The sequence below is a fragment of the Artibeus jamaicensis genome, unplaced genomic scaffold (genome assembly GCF_021234435.1).
Source record: "Artibeus jamaicensis isolate MK-2021 breed Jamaican fruit bat unplaced genomic scaffold, CSHL_Jam_final contig_391, whole genome shotgun sequence".
NCBI lineage: Eukaryota > Metazoa > Chordata > Mammalia > Chiroptera > Phyllostomidae > Artibeus > Artibeus jamaicensis.
This window is the reverse complement of record NW_026521814.1, coordinates 5,242,504-5,260,992: the sequence shown is the minus strand read 5'-3', so window position 1 is coordinate 5,260,992 and position 18,489 is coordinate 5,242,504. Positions and strand designations below refer to the sequence as shown.

General features: G+C 35.6%; 1 protein-coding gene across 2 annotated transcripts in view; it reads left to right on the top strand.

Moving 5' to 3' along the window:
* Nucleotides 1–18,193, top strand: part of SCN7A (sodium voltage-gated channel alpha subunit 7) — an 84,220-nt gene extending 66,027 nt beyond the window's left edge. For both annotated transcript variants that reach the window (XM_037143091.2, XM_037143092.2), the window contains exons 18-25: nucleotides 507–680; nucleotides 3,443–3,550; nucleotides 6,656–6,934; nucleotides 7,682–7,735; nucleotides 8,487–8,624; nucleotides 9,709–9,813; nucleotides 10,130–10,400; nucleotides 14,425–18,193. In XM_037143091.2, coding sequence (XP_036998986.2) covers nucleotides 507–680; nucleotides 3,443–3,550; nucleotides 6,656–6,934; nucleotides 7,682–7,735; nucleotides 8,487–8,624; nucleotides 9,709–9,813; nucleotides 10,130–10,400; nucleotides 14,425–15,458 — 2,163 coding nt within the window. In that variant the 3' untranslated portion in view covers nucleotides 15,459–18,193. The remainder of the gene's footprint in view (nucleotides 1–506; nucleotides 681–3,442; nucleotides 3,551–6,655; nucleotides 6,935–7,681; nucleotides 7,736–8,486; nucleotides 8,625–9,708; nucleotides 9,814–10,129; nucleotides 10,401–14,424) is intronic.
* Nucleotides 18,194–18,489: the final 296 nt, after the last annotated feature.

Genomic DNA, 18,489 nt, shown 5'->3' with positions numbered 1-18,489 from the left:
TAGATTTATTTCACATGTATATCTTTCCACTGGTGTACTTTGATTATTTCTGTAGTAAAACAATCTTTGTGACATTTTCTTACATAACTGTATGGATATCTGAAAACATTAAAAAATCTCTACTCTGTTATTAGCAAGTGTTGTATATCTGTGAGTTGGCTACAAAGAATTAGAGATAAGAGCCACGTCAGATGTGACTGAAATTTCTGCCTCTTAAATTATATTTAACTGATATGGATCATTATTTACAACCATTATGAGGCTAAGTTCAGTCTTTTTATAAGAAGTGGTTGTAAGGGTCAAATAATGTCTGTTAAGGCATAGAATCAGAAAAATGATACTTAGGGATTATGTGAATAAATCCAAGCAAAGTTTACCAGCCCTTGGGACTATAACCTGGGACTTTGCTCACTATCTGCTTACTAGAGATGGTATTTCACTCCCCTCCTTGCCAAAAGGCTTTTTAGAAATTACACATACACTAATCCTTAATTTTTTCCCTATAGGCTTTTGAAGATATATATATCGATCAAAGAAAGACTATTAAAACCTTATTAGAATATGCTGACATGATCTTCACTTACATCTTCATTCTGGAAATGCTTCTAAAGTGGATGGCATATGGTTTTAAAGCCTATTTCACTAATGGCTGGTACAGGCTAGACTTCATGGTTGTTATTGTACGTATTTAAAAAATAATTTAACCTATTTGATTTGTTGATTCTTGTTTACTCTTACTTTTTTATGATTCCATTTTCTTGTATCTTCCTTTTTTTCTCTCTTTGTACACTTCTAATCACCAACATCCCATGTTTCTTCATTTGTAATGTTTAATATTTATCCTTGTCTTTTCATTCTAAAATGGAAAATTCTGCACTTATTTCTTTCTTGGATTATTCTAATAGTCAAGTGTGGGAGGGCTTCACCCACAGGGCCTCCCAGGCCACCACTGATAAGAATAAGTCTGCCAAGACATGATCTGATTAGGGAGGAAAGGTGGCTGATCTCTCAAAAGAGAAGGGCCAGGAGCCTGTTCCTCAACTTGCTTTTATTGGGTTTAATTTGCGTAGAAATACAGGGCATATATGTAAAGCTCATCAATCATTGTCAGGCAGTAATGATCAAACTATAGATAACATTCAAAGAACTATGAGGGCTTATTCTGAGTCAGGGTCAGATAGCTAAAGGGCCATAAAACTTTGGGGAAACAAACTCATTTCCTGCTTGGTCCCTTATCATTTAAATTGAAGGTCTTAGCAAAGCAGGTTTCACAGGATTTTGTGCATTCTTTCTTAGGCCTGATGGGGGCCCAGGGAACCTGCCCTTTCCAGCACAGGGCCACACCTACCCCTGGCATTGTTTCAGGCTTAAGTTAGTAGGGGAAGTAAGGCAGCCAAGAGATTAGGAGACTTTGGGCAGGCAGAATGAGGACTCAGGCCATGTCAAAGCCAAGGGGCAAGGCTCCATCACTCCCTTTTTCTATATCCCCCAAAGTTCTTCCCTGATGGCCTCTTCATGACCATGCCTGTGTTAGCTCATCCCTCCTTTGAGAAATCTTACCCATGCTAACCATTCATGCAGTAGGGGACCAAGCAGGGTGAAGTAAAAGGAGGCAGAGGCAGGGTCCCTACAAGGAAGATAAGCTTTGTTCCCTTAATGGCTTATGGTCCCAAGGTCTTTTTACTCAGCCTTAGCCATGGGGGGTTACAGCTTCTGAAACCAGGCAGGGCAGTTACCAACAGTCAAGTATGTATCCACTGCTAACAAGACAGACTTATTGCACAATATATTGAAAACATCAGCATCCTGAAACATTTAAAATCTTTAACATTATATATTCAAAATGAGACTAGTCCTCATTACTTGCACCAGTATCACACTGATCTAAGCAACCAAAAAGGCTCATTTGGATCACTGCAATATATTCCAAAGTGCTCTTCTTGCTTCCACCTCTGCACATTTTCATTCTGTTTTCTACATAGCAACCGTGTATATTTTCCTGTCATAAAATGGAAGTCAGCTCAAGTCACTTCTCTCCTTGAAACCCTCCAATAAATGCTATGTCTCACTCAGAATAAAAGTCCTACAAGTCTCTACATAATCCAGTCTTATCTCCCACCACTCTCCCTTTTCCCATCTTGGTCTATGTGCCACCAGCTGGCCTTCTTGAAGTGCCTCATATACGCCAAGGTTGCATCCATTTAGTGCCTCTGCACTTACTCTTCCATCCACCTGGAAGTTTTGCTGGCTTACCTCTTTTATGTCTGTTTAAATGAAACTTTGAAGTTAGGTCTTTCCACATTACCTTGTTGAAAAAGTAATGCAACCACTCCAATACTTCCTTTTCTTCTCTCTGCTTTCTTCATCTCCAAAGCACCTACTAATAGTATATAATTTATTAATTGGTTTCACTTATTGCTTTCTTTCCCCAGTGAAAGATAAGCCCCATTAAGGCAGATTTTTTACCCTCAAATTGGTTCTGTCCTCATCCCCCATTTTTAGAATAATTTATGTCACATGGTAGGTATTCAGTAATTTTGCTGAATAAACAAATGACTCCCAGTTCTATCAGCAATAATTGAAACCTCTCAGTCTACAAATAATTTAAAATATCTGACCTCTGTCTTCTAAATTAACTTTTTCAAAGTAACCTTCTACTACACCCAAACCAGACTGCAACTCACCTTCCTTGTTCTTGTGCCCATAGTTCACCATGCTTAGGTAAATGATACCCTTATTTCAAAGGCTACTTCAAGACCTTCTCTTTGATAGAGGATAACTTTTTTTCATCATGTTGCCTTGTAAATATAGAAAATATGAAGGTACAATAAAAGTTAATCATAACTCTACCACCTTGCTCAATCTCCATTAACATCTATGAACCTTGAATCATTTTTATGCATATATTTACTTTAAAAAATTACCTTACTATCTTCCTGTACTTTGTACTTGGACATAACAATATTCATATCCTTCTCGATACCTCTCCTCTAAAATCTAATTCTCTATATTGTCTTAACTATTTATATATAGATTCATATGTAAGTATATTCTGAATTTTGTTTTAATAAATATGTTGTATTCTACTACTATATTGAAAAGAATCATGAAGCTGATTTTATTTAATTTCAAACTAAAATGTATATAATTATTAATCATTAATTAGACTGTCAAATATCTAAATTTTGTTTATTTCAATAATGTGTATTCTCATTTCCAGAAAATTGTATCTTTTTTTAAGTGATCTTAACTCAAAATGATTTTCTTATGCCTTTCTATATAAGTCATTGTTAAGATATATTGAAATATATATTAAAGCTTTTGCATATTTCCTGGTAGGCTTTGACTATGTATCTCTATGTAATGAATAAAAAGTTCATTTTATAGATTGTTTTGGTTAAAGTTAAAATTAAATTCTATTATTTTTTAAATTTTTCTTTAGGTGTTTTGTCTTAGCTTAATAGGCAAATCTCGGGAAGAACTAAAACCACTTACTTCCATTAAATTCCTTCGGGCACTTAGAGTTCTATCTCAATTTGAAAGAATGAAGGTAAGGGAAGGTTTGTAAACTAATCTATAATTTTAAGGTAGGATTACCAAATTTTTACAGATGTAAACTTTTGTGATTTTCTCATTTATGTCTTTGACAATACTGATACAAAACCCTTATATTGTGCTAAAGATAAAAAAGGAATACTAACTATGCTGATGCTTATTAGGATTTTAGGTCTTCATTCTTTATAAGATATGAAAAGTAATAAAAATAAGCAAAAACAACAGCAATAGTTCAGAGAAAATATTTTTTTATCTTTGTTGTATTTTTCCATGACCATTTAGTTCCCTTCAACCCCCTCTTCCCAGCCATCACCACACCGTTGTGCATGTCCGTAAGAGAGAGAAAATATTTTCAAAAGTGAAACTATTCTAATCCATATAGATATGTATGCATATTAGTGAAATAATCTGAAATTAAAAATTTAACTGTCAACAGTTGAAACTTCAATCAGGTGGCTAACTTTTAAAATTGCAAGAACATTGTATATGCTAAGTAGTTATTTACTAAATAAAATTAAAAATAAATTTGCTTTTTAAAAGTCACACATCACGAATTGTGAGTTCTTACCAGTTGTCTTTCCATCACTCTCATACCAAAACCTTTTCTGAGCAATGGGAGAGAAACTAATAAGTTGAACCACATAAAATGGCCGATGTTCAATCTTTTGAGCCTAAAAAGGAAATATACTGTGGCTCAGCCTAATAGAAAAAACAGTCTTTGGCCACCACAAATAGTACAATTATGTAGATATACCAAGATCAACTGCATATAGAAATGGCAGGAAAAGTATAATTTTACCTTTTATTTCATAATTATACTTTGGGGTTTTTGCATTTCTATTTACATATATTATTTAGTAATATCCTTTCAATTTAATATTACAGAAAACCACATGTTCAATGTAGATAGGATCCAATATGAAAATTATTTAAGCTGTATTATTTTATAGTCCATACATTATACCTTACATTTTAACTGCCATTCATTAGGAAAGCATAACACTTGAATTTTTCCACTTGTTTTTTTATCTAAAAGTTTGAGAGATTATTAATTCAACACAGAAATATAAAAAAACGTAAAATGTGAATTTTATCAAAAATGTATTACAGACATTTTAATCCTACCACCTTTATATCATATATGTATATTCATATGTAAATATATATGCATATAACTGGGTTTATTATTTTATTAACTATGTTAATTACGTTTAATATATATGCAAGAACATGATTTATAATAATATTTTTGTAATTCATATGAATCTGATTGACTCATTATAATAAATTTAATCCTGATTAGCTTATAATTATAACATATTATAACTTAGGAAATATTTTATTAAGAATGTTATGGAGGTCCATAAAGTTGCATTGTCCCCCTGGGTTTGCTTTTAAAACAAAATAAGGAAGAAAATAAGCTGAAAAGTGAAGTGTGGGTGGAGAGGTCTATAAGAGTGAGGTTAAAATGACAAGACAACCAAATTTGCAGCATAAATACTGTTTCATAATAGAAAAATTCCATAGACTATTTTGGGGCTATAAACTACACATGACCTATTAAGTCAAAATGTGGTGGGTGGGGGTTACGGATGGGGAGATGTTGGTCAATGGCACAAACTTTCATCTATACAAGGAATAAGCTCTGGAATGTCCTGTGTGGCGTGGCAACTGTGTGTGGTTGGTAATATCATACTGTATACCTGACATTTTCCAAGAGAGTATGTCTTAAGCTCTTTCACAATCACCAAAAAAAAAAGAACTATGTGAGGTGATGGATGTGTTAATTAGCTTGAGTATGGTAATCATTTCATAATGTATATATATGTCTAATCATAATTTCGTATACCTTAAATGTATGCAATTTTCACTTCTCTATTATACCCCCATGAAGCTGAGAAGCATACACACAGAGAAATAATAATGAATGTAACTAAAATAAATTATTTGTCATCGTAAAAATATTATGGAATAATAGTAGGGTTTTTTCCCCTAATAAATTTAGATACATGAGGGGAGGCAGGGGGAAAGAATGCCCCTACCAGTAAATTGTCTGGATGTAATTTACTTTTAGAAATAAGAAAATCTTATTGAAAACACAATTAAAAGTCAGAATATTAATTCAAGGCCAGAGAATTAAGGAACATAACAAGTAAGTACAGGCAAAAGTATATGTATCCAGTAATGGCTGAGGGTAGGGAAGGTTAGACTCATATAGGAGAAAATCAATGGTGCCTCAGAAAAAAATAGTAAATCAAGTGATTGAGGGGAAGGGAGTCAAAAGTGTGAATGCTAAGTGGAAGGTAAAGAAATGGCAAAGACTGAAAATAGTCTGTTAAATGTAACAACTGGTTTACATTTGCATAACTGCATTAGTGGGGTGATGAGAATGAATTTTTCATTGCAATATTAACCAGTGAAGAGAGTTAAGGAAATGGAGATGGTGATTATACACTATTGCTGTCATTCAAGTTTAGGTGGTGAATTCACTTCCCATCTTTCCAGTCTGCAGTGTCTCACCAGTGACAGAGTGGTTCATGAGGTGCTTTGTGATTTTTCGAGGTCTAGCTCTCTATTCTATGTTTCTTAAAATAGTTCTTGACTTCACTCATCTACGATCTCTTGGTCTTCTCTTATTTCCCCTGCCACTGCTCTACTCTCTCCTTGTAGGATATTCTTCCTGAAGGGCAGAATCCTCCCAAATTATGTCTGTTTTGCTCTCAGTTTACATTCTGTCTAGATAATCTTACACATACACACAGGTTCACTTGTCTTGTCCATTTCATGCACAATAGTTGATAAACATGTTCAATCAGTGAAATATTTCATTATGCTAGTGTTTATACTAATCAGCTCTGTTGTTCTTTTAGTGATTTTTTTACTAAAACATTTTGAGAATATCTGGATTTTTAAATGTGTATTTTAAATTGAAATTTGTTACTTAGGTTATTCAAATACCAGCATGTGGCCTATTAAATCTCTAGAGATGGCCTTGTTTTGTTATTTCAATATGACATCACATTAACTAGTATTTCCAATTTAAACAAAATATTTTCACATGTCTTACCTAAAGTTTACATGTTTGCTTTTTATATGCCAGGTGGTTGTGAGAGCTTTGATCAAAACAACTTTACCCACTTGGAATGCGGTCCTGGTCTGCCTTATGGTCTGGCTGGCCTTTAGCATCATGGGAGTACATTTATTTGCTGGCAAGTTTTATGAATGCATTGACCCAACAAGAGAAGAAAGGTTTCCTATACATGAAGTCAGTAGTAAGAATCAATGTGAAAGTCTTTTATTTAATGAATCCATGCCATGGGAGAATGCAAAACTGAATTTTGATAATGTTGGAAATGCTTTCCTTTCATTACTTCAAGTAGTAAGTATGTTCTTGATTTTATGATCTATTATATGTTCATTTATATTGTGGGTAAACATAAGGACAGAGTGGAAGATTAATAGAACTGATTATAAATTATTTCAGCTATTATTTGTTAGCAGGTACATGTTATGAATATTAAGCTACCTAGCAGATACTTGTCAGTTCATTTAGAAAAACAAAAGCAGAAGAGTTTCTGGTCTTTTTGGAGAAGGCAGTGGAGGTGAAGGCAGGACTGAGAAAATGGCAGCTTCTAGCCAAACCTGTTTCTGTCACTGATCATGTAATAAGGTCACAATTTTGGGTCCAGCTGTTTTATTTCTGCTTAGTGCTTTGAGAAATGGCTACTCACTTACTCGACATCTGGTAGGTGTGAGGAGGTGAACCATTCCTGACTCAGCTTCCCCAAAGAAAAGCACATAGAGAGAAGTTACAAAAAACTATAATACTCAGGCAGCATGTATTTAGTCACTATTTCTCTCTCTGCCTATATTTCTTTCCTTTTATACTATTTTAAAATAAGTTTCTTATTGACTACATCTACACTAAGTAGTTTTAAATAGTCATTAACAGACAACATAAATGTAATGATGAAAATGGTAAAGATCTTAGTTATACAATATATTGAAGTGTGGTCAGTCTTACTAATCAAATGTTTTACTATATCAGTACCAGACTGAGTTTTACTTTTTATCTGCTATGAAGCATAAGATTTCCATAAGCATTAAATACATTCCATTTTTATAGGCAACATTTAATGGGTGGATCGATATTATGAATTCAGCTGTTGATTCTACTCAAGTAAGTATAATATAATTTTAAAGCCATTGTTAAAGTTCAAGCAAACTCATTTTTGTAATTCAAGACAAAGCACTAGCAATAACAATAATTAACAGTGTAAAAGTAAATGTTTATGCTAGGCAAAAATTAAATAGAGTTTATATTGAGTATTTCATGGGCAATGAAATCCTTTTAGGATTATATAAAATTAGATGAGCCCCAGTAGGACCATTTCAAGGATTATCAGACTTCATAACAATCATTAAAGCAATATAATAAACTTTGAAACCCAATGAGCAAAGAGGAAACATTGTCTCAAGTAGCACTGTTGGATTTCCTTTCAGAAATTGTTTTATAAATCTTTTGTTTTAAAAAGTCAGTATCAATATTTTCCTTATTTTTCACTTTTTATTTATTTTTATTTTAAAAGAATTTATTTTTTAGTGCAGTTTCAGGTTTACAACATAATTAAGAGAGAGGTACAGGTATTTCCTATATATCCCCTTCCTCCACCCATGCATACCCTCCCCATTATTAACAGCACTCACTAGAATGGTGTGTTTTTTACCAAGAGTAAATCTATATTGACACTAATGATTACTCAAAATTCATAATTTACCTTGGGGTTCACTCAGTGTGGTGCTGTCTGTGGGTTTAGACAAATGTGTGATCACATGGACCCATCGTTACAATGTCATATAGAGTATTTTCACTGCCCTATCAGTCCTCAATGTTATTCCTGATTGTGCTTATTTTTTAACTTAATTCTTAGGTAAATATGCAGCCCAACTTTGAAGACAACATCTACATGTATATTTATTTCATTAACTTTGTTATCATTGGATTATTTCTTCCTCTGACTATGCTGGTTGGTGTTATTATTGCTAATTTCAACAAGCATAAAATAAAGATAAGTATAAATAGTCTTTGTTTCATTCAATGCCTGAGAAAATCAAACACCTTGACAAAAATGTCCTGGTCCAAATCATTGGTTTTAGGTTCAACTTAATGTCATTTTTTTATTTGGTACTTAGCTGAAAAACAAATGATGTTCCTGTATATTGACAAATATTGCTAAAATATTTATTCTGTACATTGTTTTCTATATTCAAATATGCACAGACAAGTTTAAAAGGTAAAAATTTTATATTTCTGTATGTTCATGAATAATGACATACTAAAAAATAAAAATCATTGTGCATTTGCACAAATATGTGAAGTCTGAGAAAAACAAATCACACTTTTTTCTTCTCTGAAATTTTCAAAGCCTTCGGAGTCATAACCAGCACACATATTTTCTCAGTTAGAGTAGCTCTTTATGCTAGAAGTAGAGAGAGTCATAAGTTCTGATTGGGTCGCCTGAATGAGAGTGTTTGAGGTGAATAGGAGTGAATGCAGAGGCAGAATGGGGCAGCCCATTGGTGGCATCTCCACACAAATATTCTCTTCAGGGCTTCTACAAATTGCAAAGGCCTCAAAAGTCATCAAAGTCTGCTTCTTCTAACCATGGGGACTTAATGGGCACAGGCAAGCCTTCTAACAAATCAAAGAAAAGAATAGTTTAATTTTGAGGTTACAACTTTAGCCTTATCATCAGGTTTAGCCAAGTGGAAGATCTTGTAAACAAACCATTCAGTCCTCACTAATCAGATGGGATTAAAGAGGTCGGTGGTCAAATATGCTGAACCTTTCCAGATACCCCGTTTCTCCTTTGTCTCCGCCTGCAAGAAATAGCCTCAGCAGACGGAAAAGTTAAAATAGGGTTGACTGCCCACACGGAAGTGCACCAAAAGACAATTGCCTATCAATCGCCCCCAGTATATGTTCTATATATGTTTTATATGGATTTCTCTGCAGAAGGTCAGATGTGTTCATGATTTAGTTCATTGCCACATGAACTAAATCAATCATTGCCACGCTTTCCAAAATGCATTTTAATGTAAAGTGAAATTTGAATTAAATGTGATTAATACGCATTTCTTTCATTTCTTTACCAAGGAGATTCAAATATCTTTATAACAGGAAAGCAGAAAAAACAATACCATGCACTGAAGAAGCTGATGTGTGAGGATTCTCTAAAAACAATACCTCGCCCAGGAGTAAGAAAGCATGTCTATTTCTTTTGAAGCTTTAAAAAAAGTTTTTTTTTCTATATCCATCTTTTAAATAGCATGTGTTTTAAACGTATCATCAACAAATGCTTTTGAAAGAAATTTTAAAAATATGTTTTTTGACAAAACTTTTGATGGCCTTTCTGTTTGTTTTGACTGTATGCTGTAGTTCTAGTTTGGTAAAAAACTTAGGCCTTGATTTATTCTCCTATTTATGCTGGGAGTAAGATTGTAAATCTAAAGCCTGTGTGTGTGGTTAGGTATCCTATTAATAGGACTACTACACCTTTTTCTTTACCCACAGAACAAGTTCCGGAGATTCATTTTTGACTTGGTAACAAGTCAAGTTTTTAATATCATCATTATGGTTCTTATCTGCTTCCAAGCAATAACCATTATGATACAAAGTGATGAACAGAGTGAACAAATGGACGCTGCCCTCTACTGGATTAACTTCACTTTTGTTGTGCTGTACGCTGCAGAGTGTGTGCTGAAGCTAATCTCTTTCCATTGTAACTATTTTGCTATCGGATGGAACATTTTTGATTTTATGGTGGTTGTCTTCTCCATTACAGGTAAGATTTTGTGTAGTCAGATTTTCATTTGTAGAAATGTCAATTCAGGAGAGTTCTTACAGTAAACGTCTCCTGAGACCTAGCCTCTCAATCAGCAAAACAGATAGGGACCCTTGTTATTTCCAACAGAAATGCTTTAAATGTTTGCATTCATACGTGTACACATGCCTGACAGATAGGAGGTACTAAAAAGTCCTGTCTGAATTAATATACAGGCTTTACTTCATAGACCACCAGGTAAATAATTACCGTTTCAGTGTATTAACCTACATTAGTTTCCCAGGATGACACTAAGTATATTTTTATCTTCTCATGATAAGACCTTTGAAGCTCAGGATTCTTCCTTTGCTCTAATCTCTATTTACAACATTCACAACAGTAGAGTATAAGGCTTTTAATAAATGGGTCATTAGTTTTATTCTGGAGATCTCAGTCTTTTATTTAACCAATATATTTGCTTACCCTATTTGTGTGTAGATATTATACTATATGCAAAGAATTCATTGGTCAAAAAGTTAGGCATAATTCCTTTATGGCCATATTTTATTATAGTTTGTTAAGAGATACAGAAAATTAACAGTTCATTTTACCATGCTATCAAGGAATGGATAAGATTATGTAAGGGCTATTATAGCAGCACATTTAGTGAGGACACCTAATCAGTAACTTGAAGGCAGAGAACTCCACAGATGAAGCGAAAAATCTAAACAGTTACTTATTGGAGTAAGAAGTAGCAAAGAAATACCCTAGGAGAAAAGTGTTTTAGCAGAGAAAAATTTCTTTGTTGTCTGCCTCCTGTAAGACACATACTGGAATGTGAGCTCCTTGAAAATAGGAATGTCAATTGATGTTTATTGTCATGTACTGTTCGGTGTAGGCAGCAGTAATAAGTGTGGATAAACTGTCAGCCCAGGTGTGCTTCTGGAAAATTCACTCATTCACCTAGTAGTCAAAGCAGAGGAAGTATTAACAGGCAAGTACAAGAAGCTTGACTGAAAGTACATAAAGGCAGGTGCGGGCAACAGGAAGGTACCAGGGAAATGTGGAATTAAAGAGCCTTATGAGACTGGAGTGAGAGGCTGAAATAGAGGCCTAGAGAGAGGAAACTGCAGTTTGAGAGAAAGCCGTTTGAATCTGAGAGCTCAGAAGGCAGGTCGCCTGCCTGGGTTCAGAAGGTGGCCATCTGTGGGGGCGACTTCTCTGCGAGTCACCACGGTGCCGCGGATGAAAATGAATATGACAGAGATATGATGTGGTCTGCTTGGGGAGGAGGGATGGCCAATTTCTCTGGGGAGACAAAGGCCAGCAGCGACCAGTTTCTCCGAGGAGAAAAAGGCCTCAAGCGCCTTTCTCCATAGCCTTTTGTTGTGTTGTAATACACAGGAATACAGGGTTGTGAGGATCAAACAGTAGATAACATTTCAAAGAGATCTGAGGGCTTCAGAGTCTGAGTCAGTGTCTGTCAGGAAGAGAGCTGCAGAAACTTTGGGAGACATACTCGTTTCCTCTTGGACCCTTATCATATGAATGAAAGCACTTTTAGCAGAGCAGATTTCACAGGTTTATCAGGAAGTCTTTGTGATGCCAGATTTTTCCTCAGGACATGCTCTAGCAAGGCCATGAGCTGCACCTCTCCCCAACAGGTATTCAGGCTTAAGGGGATTAGAGCCAAGAAGCGCTTCTCCCAGAGAACATGGGGACTCGGGCTATGTCAAAGCAGGGGGGGGGGGCTGATAGAGTCCATTGCTCTTTGTTGCAGCCCCCCGAGTCCTTCCAGGGCCCCAGCACAGGGAAATAAAGCCTAAAAGTACTGATTGGAAAAACCTTCAGGGTCGAGGTGCCAGGAGAAGCTCCCGGGCTCACAGAGAGTTTGTTGGAGAGACCCACAGGGTCCTGGAGGGTGCACAAGCCCACACACCCAGGGAGCCGGCACCAGAAGGGACCAATTCGCTTGCAGGAAGCTACAGAGGGGACTGAAATCTGAGGGAGAGCAAAACAAATGCCATTGCCCCTCTCTGACCCTGACCCCCATCAGCATCACAACCCAGCGACTTGGGTTGCCCCACCCTGGTGAATACCTAAGGCTCCGCCCCTCATACATAACAGGTGCAAACAGACCAAAACATTATGGCTCAAGAAGAACGGCTCAAAGCCCCAAAGCCAATACTTCTAAGTGACCAAGAGATAGCCAACCTATCACATGCACAGTTCAAAACACTGATGATCAGGATGCTCACAGAACTGGTTGATTTTAGTCACAAATTAGAGGAACAAATAAAGGCTAAACTAATTGAAATGAAGGGAAATGCACAGCAAACCAATAGTGATGGAAAGGAAACTGGGACTCAGATCAATGGAGTGGACCAGAAGGAAAAAAAAAATGACCAAACAGAAAAGAATGAAGAAACAATTCAAAAAAAATGAGGAGAGGCTTAGGAAGCTCTAGGACATCTTTAAACATTCCAACATCCGAATTATAGGAGTGCTAGCAGGAGAAGAGGAAAAGCAAGATATTGAAAATTTATTTGAACAAAAATAATAAAGGAGAATTTCCTCAATCTGGCAAATGAAATAGACTTCCAGGAAATCCAGGAAGCTCAGAGAGTCCCAAAGAAGTTGGGCCCAAGAAGGAACACACCAAGACACATCATAATTACGTGCACCAAGATTAAAATGAAGGAGAGAATCCTAGAAGCAGCAAGACATAAGGGGACAGTCACCTACAAAGGAGTTCCCATCAGACTGTCAGCAGATTTCTCAAAAGAGACCTTACAGGCCAGAAGGGGCTGGAAGTATTCCAAGAAGTATTCCAAGTCATGAAATCCAAAGACCTACATCCAAGATTGCTCTATCCAGAAAAGCTTTCATTTAGAATGGAAGGGAAGATAAAGTGCTTCTCAGATAAGGTCAAATTCAAGAAATTCATCATCACCAATCCCTTATTATATGAAATGTTAAAGGGACTTATCTAAGAAAAAGAAGATAAAAAAGATGAACAGTGAAAGGATAGCAAACTCACAGTTACTAAGAACCACACCTAAAACAAAAGCAAACTAGAATGACAGCTAGAGCGGGAGTGGAAACATAGAAATGGAGATCATATGGAGAGTTAGCAACAGGAGAGTGGGAGGAGGGGAAGGGGGAAGAATGTACAGAGAATAAGTAGCATAGACAGTAGCTAGAAAATAGACAGGGAGAAGGGCAAGAATAGTATGGGAAATATAGAATCTAAAGAACTTGTGACACATGGACATAAACTAAAGGGAAGAATGGTGGAGGAGGGGGTGTGCAGGGTGGAGGGGAATGAAGGGGGAAATAGAACAACTGTAATGGCATAATCAATAAAATATATTAAAAAAAAAGAAAGTTCTTAAGGGCCCAAATATTATTAATGAAATAAGTAAATTAAATTAAAATCTGTGAGTCATTGAAGTACAAATGATGTATTGTAGAATTGTGCACCTGAAACCTGTATAATTTTGTTAACCAGTGTCACCCCAATAAATTCAATTTCGCAAACATTTTTTGTAATAATATTTATCAACCATGTTTTTCTGCCTCGCATTATAATTAGTTTAAATGTCTACCTCTATAAATTAGAAAGGCTTTGTTTGAGGACAGAATTCACATCATCCATCTTTGCATAGTTGCACAACACCTTTATTAAGTATCGAATAAAAGTTGCATTGAACTAAATTTCTTGCTCTAACTACAATCAGAAAAAAATGACTACTGTCATATCACAGATTCATGCCATCTGTGATTCCAATAGTACCTGATACATAATACTGACAGGATGATGGTAAAACAATTCTCTTCCAAATTTTGCCAGAATCTCTGGGTATTGATACACAGTATTTGACCAACCCAAACTTAAAATATTTGCTGAATGCTATATGAGAAGGATGATGATATAAAATGATCTTAACATATAAAAAGAAATAAATGTAAAATAACTTACATTCCTCTAAATACCACCGAATCTGACTAATTTTACTGTCTGCTTTATCTTTCCCCACACCAGAACTATTTCTGCCTCTAGCAGGATACTACCTTGTACCTTCTTCCTTCATGAAACTCATACTTCTCTCTCGGATCATCCACATCCTGCGTCCTGGGAAAGGACCTAAGGTGTTCCATGATCTGCTGCTTCCTTTGATCCTCTCCCTCCCGGCATTGTTGAACATCAGTCTTCTCATCTTCTTGGTCATGTTCATCTACGCCATCTTTGGAATGTACAACTTTGCCTATGTTAAAAAGGAAGCTGGGATTAACGATGTGTCCAACTTTGAAACCTTTGGCAGCAGTATGCTCTGTCTTTTCCAAGTCACAATATTTGCTGGTTGGGATGGGATGCTCAATGCCATTTTCAACAGTAAATGGTCTGACTGTGATCCTGAAAAAATTAACCCTGGGACTCAGGTTAAAGGAGATTGCGGTAATCCCTCTGTTGGAATTATTTATTTTGTCAGTTATATCCTCATATCATGGATGATCATTGTAAACATGTACATTGTTTTCGTTATGGAGTTTTTAAATATTGCTTCTAAAAAAAAAGCCAGGACACTGAGCGAAGATGATTTTAGGAAATTCTTTCAGGTATGGACAAGGTTTGATCCGGACAGAACCCAGTATATAGATTCTAGCAAGCTTCCAGATTTTGCAGCTGCTCTGGAACCTCCTCTTTTCATGGCAAAGCCAAACAGGGGCCAGCTTGTTGCCATGGATCTTCCAATGGCTGCTGGGGACAGAATCCATTGCCTTGATATCTTACTTGCTTTTACAAAGAGAGTTATGGGTAGAGATGTGAGCATGGAGAAAATGCTTTCAGAGATAGAGTCTGGGTTTATGTTAGCCAGCCCTTTTAAGATCACATATGAGCCAATTACAACTACTCTGAAACGAAAACAAGAGGCGGTCTCGGCAACCATCATTCAGCGTGCTTATAAAAGTTACCGTTTGAGGCAAAATGACAAAAATACATCAGACATTCATATGATAGATGACGACAGGGAAGATAAAGCTACCAAAGAAGATGCCTGTTCTGATAAAGCTTAGCAAAAGTCAACTATTCAAAGTCCTATCTAATTCCACTAACCACATTTTCACTTTCTTTACATCTCTTAAAAATGTTAAGTTTAAGTCAGAAATAAAAGCAAAGATTAGAGACAGTAAAGATTTCACTTTAGTAATCAGTTGTTTACAACTCATGGAAGTTAAGCTTTCACAAGACTCCATGTTGAACTCACTTTTTTACCCCTCTACATTCGGTGTAATCAGACATCCCTTTAAATCACTGCAGTGAGTTAAAGTGGGTTACAATGCCATTTGATAATCCAATGCTTGTTTTCTCTATAGGATTTTCAGTGTGTGATTCTTCTGGAGGATGGGGAGGTGAGGGTATAAATTAGTAGCAAAGGAGTCTTTCTTGTATATTTTATGTCTACTTTAACTTGATGGGATCCAAGTCCCCATGTTTCTTAACGTTGAATGGTGTTTAAAAAGCAGTATAATGCTGCAGGCCATTAAATCATAAACTTTCCTACACAGATGCCAATTGGGGGAAGAGGAAGGGCTGTTTTTAGAAAGTGCCTTTGAGATCAGCCACAGAGACCTTGGGCTGAATCAAACCACATCTGAAAAAGATTGATCAGAGCCCCGTTTCTGTTTTATTCCTTCTGTTTTGGGTATGGGGAATTAATGTTGTTTCATGGCTCTTGAATTCCTGGCTTCCCATCTCTGGCTAGTTTCAGCTAAGTCGCTCTTCAGTAGCATGTGTTCATAGAACAAGAACAAAAAGGAAAATGGTTATGACATATACTTTCTTTATTCACATGTTTAAAAAGTATATTTACTAAAATGATATAGTAGAAAATATGTTAGTAGTCTTAAGTCTTACCTTATCATACAATGATGCATTTTTACCATTTATCCATAAAGTAACATTGAGTATATAAGATCTGGCAAATGTATATCATAATAGGAATTAGAAGAGTCAAAAGCTACCATCGTGTCTAGGGATTTTCAGCGTCTTCATCATTAGTTGGTAAACTGTGGCCAATTTGAACTACTTTGTGCTGTACTTTATGGTTCTTTATAAATAGAGAAAGGAAATGATCACTGAAGCTGTGAGAACTCTGAATTTGGAGATCAAAGTGTGAGTATGTTGGTGGGGTCTTATAACATTAATTTGTACAAGTTAGTTTTCAGTTACTCGTTTGTCTTTCTGAGTTCTTATATTTATTTCCTTATATATATACTTACTCTCCAAAATGTTTTATGTCTGAAAAACTTTAAAATCCTAAACATTAATTTTCACCATTGAAGTTATTTATAAAAGATTGGCACAAAGGTGTTTTTAGACACATTCATAAAAATGCAGTCATATCTACAAGGTCTGTCTACAAAAAGTCCAACCATTGTTAATATATTAGGAAGAGTTTGTGCACCATTTATATAATCTGGCAGCCAAGGAGAGTGGACTGGAATGCACATGTGTGAACAGTGGCAACTTCACTGTACTAGTCAGTGGGGGTAGTAGGTAGGTACCCTTGAATGAGCATGTGTACTGTGTGGCCATCACATTCAAAATGACTGAGCAAGTAGAGCAATGAATCTGCATCAAATTTTGCATTAAGCTTGAATATTCCCCTGTGAAAACTATTTGGATGATTCGGGAGGCTGCAGCTATGGGCAACCATGACTTGCCTCTTTATCACAACAGTGTGACTACTTATCATCACATCTCATGCGGTTTTTTGGCAAAACATTAAATCACCCAGATAACTCAGATTCCCTACAACCCAGATTTGGTGCTCTGTGCTTTCTGGCTTTTCCAAAAACTAAAATCATTACCTTTGAAAGGGAAGAGATTTCAGACTGTTGAGGCAACTCAGAAAAATACGGCCAGGCAGCTGATGGAGATTGGGAGGACTGTGTGAGATCCTAAGGTGCCTACTTTGAAGGGGACTGAGGTGTCATTGTCCTATGTACAATGTTTCTTGTATTCTCTTCAATAAATTTGTCTATTTTTTTATATTTACATGGCTGAATACTTTCTGGACAGACCTCATATATAGTTTGAGATTCTGAAATTGATTCTTTTTATATAAAGATTGTTTTCAATGTACCTACAAAGTCTTAAAAGATTCACTGAGAAACTATGTATACTGTTAACTTAAATGACAAACTTTGAATATGTTGTATGACATTCAATGCCATTTAAATAATAGCAATTGTGTTTTATTATGAACGCATGATCTTGAGCCTTAACCATCATAATCTAACTATTTTTTCTCCTCAGAAATGTATTAACCTTACCAAGATGCCTTTGGGGGATGCTCTAAGCAACTGTAATTTCGGGGTTTTGTTTCTTTCTCCTCCCATTCTTCATCATGTATGTGATGGGGACCAGGAGGAGTCGGTGTTAGCCTGGTGACGTAGTGACAGCTGGTGCTTTGTCTGAGCTTATCAGCTTTCTATCCCCTGGAAACACTTTCATGTGGAAACTGCTTCAGATACTCAAACTGAATCTTAACGTGCTTCTGTAAATTCTGTAAAGACCACAAACTGATTTTAGTTTGAAAACTATGGCTTTTATTTGTAAACTGTGTTTGCCACTAACCTACCAAAATTGTGTGAAGAATTATTTTTAACAAAGTGGTACAATATATTCTAATTTTTAAATACTGTAGAGAATAATAAATGCAATCTGTTTACCACATTAAGCTTTGTTTTTCTTTGATAAGTCAGATTGGCAACTTTCTATAATAAAAGCTTTTTTTCTTAATGACCCTTATGTTAAACCTTATTTATTCGGGCTTAAAATTTAAAACTGGGAAAATGTGTGCTTCCTTTGAATTCACTTAATTTTGTAAAATTAATGTTAGTGAATCTACCAGAGACCCCCTGCACATTGACAAAATGTAAAAAGTATTATTTTTATTGATATCATAATAATTCTTACTAGATATACTTCAGTATTAATAATGTTTACTGGATATGTTTACTGCTAATGAAGATAATGCTGAAAATAAACTTATTAATATGCTACTATTTCTCAATATCTGCTACTGTTAAAATTGTGTCT